Raw genomic sequence first — 6,472 nt, 5'->3', positions numbered from 1 at the left:
AAATAATAGGAAAAAAAACACAAAACCTAATAAATCTCCTTGAAACACTGACCCTAAAATGTATTATTGAATATTACAATGTGGCCTAGATAAATTGACATTCCAAGTAAGAGTAGTTCTTATTATTAACCTAACATATTATAGAGAGAGAAATTGAAAGAGAAAAAAATGACTAACGGTGACAAGAGCGTCGACCCTTTGAACATTGCTTTCTTTGACAAGGATTTCAATGGCTTTGAGGTATAGTAGGATGATTGAGCGTTTTTGGAGGCTGAAGTTGATGGCATAGGTAGACATGATTGAATGTTTTTGGGTGTAGAGATCAGAAATAATGGATGAAGAAAACGAAACGCAGGAGAGAGAAATAAGTTGCTGAAGAAATAGAGAAGCAGAGATGAAGATGATTTCATTTAGTGAGAAGATGGAGATGCAGTTTGGAAGATCCTGGTGAGAAATTATTGTAGAGCAGGCCGATTAGATGTTAATCTTTATCAAAAAAGTGAAAGGAAATGTGGAAGAAATTTGAAAATAAAGTGCAAAGTAAGAATAATATAATAATAGGTTTAATTGGAAGCATAGCTAGATGAAGCAGCAAAGTAGATAAATTATACCCAAAAAATAATAATTGTGACAGTGTGTAAAAGAAGCAAGGGCAATTTCAACTTTTCCAAAATATCTTGTGTTCTTATATTATAGATAGATAGATTAAATAATTAATTTTTATAAAAATTTTAATTCATATTCAACTCTTTCTAGGTTTTATTCAAGAACATATGTGGGTACCAGGAACATTTACATATCTATAAATACATAGCTATTGCTTATAATAAAAAAAGTTAGATGTAAATGAAGAGTTACTCGTCTGAGAACTACAACAAGATTAGGTTGTTTGCATGGGATTAGTTATTAATGTACCAGAAGAAGACCATGAACCGCTAGTACTATTATTTCTAACATACTCATCATCAAGTGAATCTTGTGGATAAAGGTATGGTTTATTGGGCATTTGCAAATCCTCATCTTCTTCTTCAAGCATCTCAATCACTTTATCCATCGAAGGACGCTCATCAGGTTTTGTCTGGATACACCATAAAGCCACAATCATCATTTTCTTTGTCAATTTCATTTCCTGATTGGTGTCATTCTCAATTGTAACTTCTCTTCCATCATGTAATCGACCATAGACCCAAAATGGGAAATAAAGTTGGCTGGATTGCTCAGCCGATTCATTCAAGTTCTTTCTTCTACTTGCTATCTCCATTAACAGCATCCCAAAACTATACACATCGGCTTTGTAAGATACTGTACCAACATTTCTATAGAATAGTTCAGGGGCCATATATCCAATGGTTCCTCCTACTGCAGTTAATGACACATTACTGTTATCTGTAGGACAAAGTTTCGCTAGTCCAAAATCTGAAACTTTTGGATTAAAATTCTCATCAAGAAGGATGTTATGAGGCTTTATGTCAAAATGTAAAATTTTCATATTGCAACCATTATGCAAATACTCAATGCCTCGAGCCACTCCGAGAGAAATGGAATATAATTTTTCACAACTCAAGGAATAACTCTCTTCAATGTGAGAAAATATGTATTTTTCAAGTGACCCATTTGGCATGAATTCGTATATAAGAGCACGTTCTGATCCTTCTATGCAAAAACCAATCAGTTGTACTACATTAACATGGTGAATCCTACCAATGGTAACAACCTCATTAACAAAATCTTGTCCGTTGGACTTGGCTTTGTCCAATACTTTGACAGCTACAAGATGACCATTCTGAAGTTGTCCTTTGAAAACAGATCCATAGCCTCCTTTACCTAATTTTGTCTTGAATTGGTTGGTTATCTTTTTTATTTCTTTGTAAGAGTACCTTAATGGCATGATGTTATTGCTACTACGTAGAAAACCTTCGATGTCATCGTACATTGATAAATGTTTCCGTCGACATTTCCATATCAATAATCCAATGATACATGGCATTCCAAGAACAAGTTTGAGAATGTAAAGAAAAACCAACTCACCTATAAAGAAGAGGAAATGAGAAAAATAAGTCTTACACTTTGTTTCACATGTCTTGCATCTTGTTAAGAGAATGTGAGGACATACCTATGTAAATTGAGATAGATGCAATTATAACAATTTTTTTGCCAATTCCTGCAAGAACATACACAAAACATGATTAACAATCAAACTATCAATTTGTCTAGTGTGGACATCATGAACTGTATCCCATAATATATAGCAAGAACGATTAAATTTAGATTAAGAGAAAAACTTAAATTACTTTGAGAAAGGTGGAGTTGTTTAGTGCAAACCTGGTACACATCGAGGTTGGTTATATTGATCGACTTCCACAGACCATATATCTTTACAAAAACTATTAATCCAAGAAAGTTCAATTCCATCAAACATCATGCGACGAATGTTCTTGCAAGAAATGTTGTTGTTTCCATCTTCAACATGCCAAGATGTGAGAAACATCAATTCAATACGACACTTGTCTCTCAGCCCCAATTGTGAAAGAGTTTTGTTGTAGCCACTAACATAGAAAGAATTCTTATACTCTAAATGTGAAGAACTATTCATGCAGTTAGGACCATACATGTGACCAGAAGAATGTTGCACTGGATTTGGACAAGTCACATAGAGCATAGATTTTGTTAATATATCTGTATAAGAAAAGTTTTTGTATTGATAGAAAAGGTAGGGTGATGAGAAGGAAGAACTGAAATTGTAGCCTCCTAAAGAATAATAAGGAGGGAGTGAATTGTTAGATCGAAGATTGAAATCCAATAGTCGGATAGTGAAGTTGTTGTAATGAATTGATTGTACATAGTATTTTCCATTTGTTCCATTGTACAAAATCAATTGGTTGTTGTCTTCGCATGATAGGTTGTATCTTGTGTCACCACAGTTTAGTGGACTGTCTTTCAGTCGGAAAGGGTATGTGATGTTATGAACACCGCACTTTCGAGAACACGATTCTTGTTGTTCATCACCATACACTTTGTTGGACGAGAATATTATTAGTATGAGTAACACATCCACCATAAGAAGGGTTAAGGGTGGCATTTTTGGTTTTCTGATATCAAGTGGAAAATACTCACTTTAATTGCACGAGAAGCATCAAATAAAAAACAAGGAGGAAGATTAACTTTTTAAAAGTCTTTGGATGAATTTGGATAGATGTTGACTGGGGTAGATAGTTATTATTCACTGCCACCACATATATACAAGAGCCAAGGTCGGTAAGATGGAGTTTGGGAAGATATTCAAATACTAATTCAAAGTGGACCACCATATAACTTGTTATATCAACATCATATATATAGGTTCGTCCAAATTAACAAAGATTCGCAAAGTCGGCAAAGCTTGCTAGAACACTTGTGTAGTTGACTTTAGTTAACCTATTACATATCATGGTTTTAAATTACATTGCGATTGCAGCTGTAATTGTGATTGTGGTCGCCACTACAAGAAAAATGCCCCCCATTGACGTGATGTTGTGACGTGGGTAACATGTGGCATAAAAAGTGTGGTTGCGACGTTGAGAGCATGTCACTATAATTTTATTTAATAATCAAAACTAAAATATCATATGGGGAGTTAGAGAATACTTTTTTTTAAAAAATAAGTTGTGATGTTGGGACCATATCGCAACATCTAAAATAAAAATAAAAAACAAAATATGTAACATACATATAAGGTGGATAACTTGAAATTTTCAAATTTTTAGTTGTGACGTGTATAGCATGTCGCAATATTTTCAGAGGGAAAAAATGTGCACTTGACTTGACTGGATGCAGGTAATGGCAGGGAGAAGCAGTAAATGCAGATGACCGTTTGGGTTACGACGTGGGATCCACGTAGGAAATTTGCGACGTGATTCCCACGTCTCTGATTCCTGTACACTTTTTGACCGTTGAGCATATTGCGACGTGGAAGACACGTGTGTAACTTACGGCGTGAATCCCACGTCGCTGATTATCTCATATAAACCATTTTTCAACGTTGCCATAACTCAGTACCCAAAAAGAAGAAATTGTTTCTTTTTCTCTCTTTCCTCCCATTATTCTTCTCTCTCTATTCCTCTTCTTCCATTCATTCTTTCCTTCTATTCTTCCATTATAATTTCTAAAGGTATGTTATTTTAATAATTTATTTTAATTGTATTTTTTTTTCATTTAAGTATGTCATTTATAGTGGTGTTCAAAACCAAATTAACCCAATAGAAAACCGCAAACCAAACTGAATCAAACCGCATTATGGTACAACCAAAATTTTACTTAACTCACATTCAAACCAAACCTAAATCTATTATACATTAGCCTTATGATTACGAACAACTTTCCCATCCTTACGTTTATGTTCTCAATTCCAGTCTTCCCAAATCTCTCCTAGAAGTATTACGTCATCTTCCTCACATACATCTTACCTTTTCTTCTCTAATCTTTACTATCTTATATTCTTTCTTTTTCACCTTCTCATTTTTATGCAAATGTTCCCTCTTTCAATTTCATTTTTATAGCACATCTTCTTCTATAATCTCTCCTCTCTTATGTTCTTAATTTCTTTCTCATCTTCACTAATCTCTCATCTCTTCTATTTTTTTGTTTCATTATAACATTTTGATACTGTTTTGTGCTATTATTTTATGTATATTATTTCACTTTTGTCTAATCTAATTTATACATATTAAATGGAAGTTGTTGTCTAAATATGACGAGTTTTGTAGTTATTTGGTAGTGTATGAATGACTAAATATAAAGTTACGTTGTCATCTATATGTGTATGTATGACTCAATAAAATATTTATAAAAAATTGAACAACTGAACCGAACCAAACCACATTTGTTTGGTTCGGTTCAGTTTTTTTTCTAAAAGCCAACTAAACCAAACCAAACCGCACGTTTTTTCTCTTGCGGTTCGGATGAATTTTAGCGTTAAAACCGTCCAAACCGCTCCGCGAACACACCTTATTTATACTAATTTAGAAATTTAATTTATGATAATTTTTTTCTTTAAGTATTAAAGTGGAGAGGATTGAAGAATGTTGAAGAGGTTTAAAGAAAGATTGGACAAAAAAGATTGAAGGAGATTGAAGAAGAGGTATTTTTGCAATTTTAATTTTGATATATTATTTGGATTGTTGGTTGATTTTTAATTATTTGGATTTTTATATTTAAATAAATATTTTTTATTAATATTGAAAAAGAAATAATAATAAAACCTTTTATTTATAATAATTAGTTTTTTTTTTATAAAAAATTTAAGTTTAGTGACGTGATATATATGTCACTAATTTGTGACATGTGTACCACGTCGCAACACTCAAAATGAAAACTAAAAATATTCGTTGATGAGTGACGTGAGATTCACGTCGCAAACTTGTGGCATGGCTTTCACGTCACAAGCTGTCTCCGATTTCTGTGTCTTGTCTGCCTTTTCTGTGTCATACACTGTAAGACAAAGAAGCAACAATTACTTATTTTTTAGATGCTAGTTGATGGAGATAAGGAAGATTGAAGAAGCACAACTGGATATTTTTTCCAAGTAATTGGTGCCCCAATTTCATGGTGTTCGAAGAAACAACCAGTGGTGGCATTATCATCGTGTGAAGTTGAATATATAGCCGGATCCTATTCTTAATGTCAAGCAATTTGGATCAGATCGATACTTGAAGAAATGGAGGTAGAAGTAAAGAATCCCCTTGTGTTGCAAATTGACAACAAGTCAACCATAAATCTGGCAAAGAATCCAGTTCTGCATGGAAGGAGTAAGCATATCGAAGCTAGATTTTACTTCCTAAGGGAAAAGGTAAATCGAGGTGAACTTGAAGTTAGGCATTACTCAAGTGAAGCACAGTTGATCGACATTTTAACCAAAAGATTGAAGATCGACAGATTCCTAAATTTGAGAATGAAATTAGGAATAGTTCAGATCGACTATTTTTAGAATATGTTCGACAACTTGGATTATAGGGGGTATGTTGAAATATTATTGGGATATAAATAATCATAGTCTGTATCATTATTTGTTCAATTTAAGTGAATAATATAATTCTTATTTTTTATTACTCTTTCTTTCTTTTTGGTTTATCACCACCGGTTTAGTCCGGATCGAGAGTCAGTTCTGGCATCAAGTGGTTCCAGCTACCTCTCGATCGCAGTTGCAGGGGATCGAATCGTGGTTCTCCTTACCAAGTCCAGCGCCAATCACCATTGGACCAACTAACAATTGGTTATCAGTCTCTCTTTCTCTCCTCACTAAAAATGCCTCACACACTAACAACCATGTTTGTCGGGCTCCATGCATTTATGTTTGAGTTTCTTCTTAGCATTTCAACAAAGGTGGGTTCCTTCTCGATTTTCAACTGAATCAATCCTTCAGACATCTCGTGTGAAAGTCATGAATACTGTTATGAATATCATTACTTTTTATATATCATTCAAATTTATAAATCGC

At 33.6% G+C, this 6,472-nt stretch overlaps 1 protein-coding gene across 1 annotated transcript; it reads right to left on the bottom strand.

Moving 5' to 3' along the window:
* Nucleotides 1–783: 783 nt before the first annotated feature.
* LOC131595968 (rust resistance kinase Lr10-like) lies at nt 784–3,102 on the bottom strand. The gene is made up of 2 exons (XM_058868509.1): nt 2,330–3,102; nt 784–2,065 (listed from the first exon to the last, which is right to left on the bottom strand). Exons 1-2 carry the CDS (start codon nt 3,077–3,079, stop codon nt 881–883), a joined length of 1,935 nt encoding a protein of 644 aa, XP_058724492.1. The 5' UTR covers nt 3,080–3,102; the 3' UTR covers nt 784–880.
* Nucleotides 3,103–6,472: the final 3,370 nt, after the last annotated feature.

Source organism: Vicia villosa, linkage group LG4 (genome assembly GCF_029867415.1).
Source record: "Vicia villosa cultivar HV-30 ecotype Madison, WI linkage group LG4, Vvil1.0, whole genome shotgun sequence".
NCBI classification, from domain to species: Eukaryota; Viridiplantae; Streptophyta; class Magnoliopsida; order Fabales; family Fabaceae; genus Vicia; species Vicia villosa.
This window is presented reverse-complemented; position numbering and strand designations above follow the sequence as displayed.

Excerpts from the sequence above, each read along its gene's own strand:
- LOC131595968 (XM_058868509.1), bottom strand. The coding sequence starts at position 3,079 with ATGCCACCCTTAACCCTTCTTATGGTGGATGTGTTACTCATACTAATA. Across the intron at positions 2,066-2,329 it reads AATATAACCAACCTCGATGT|TGTAAGACTTATTTTTCTCA; the intron begins GTACCAGGTTTG and ends TGTGAAACAAAG.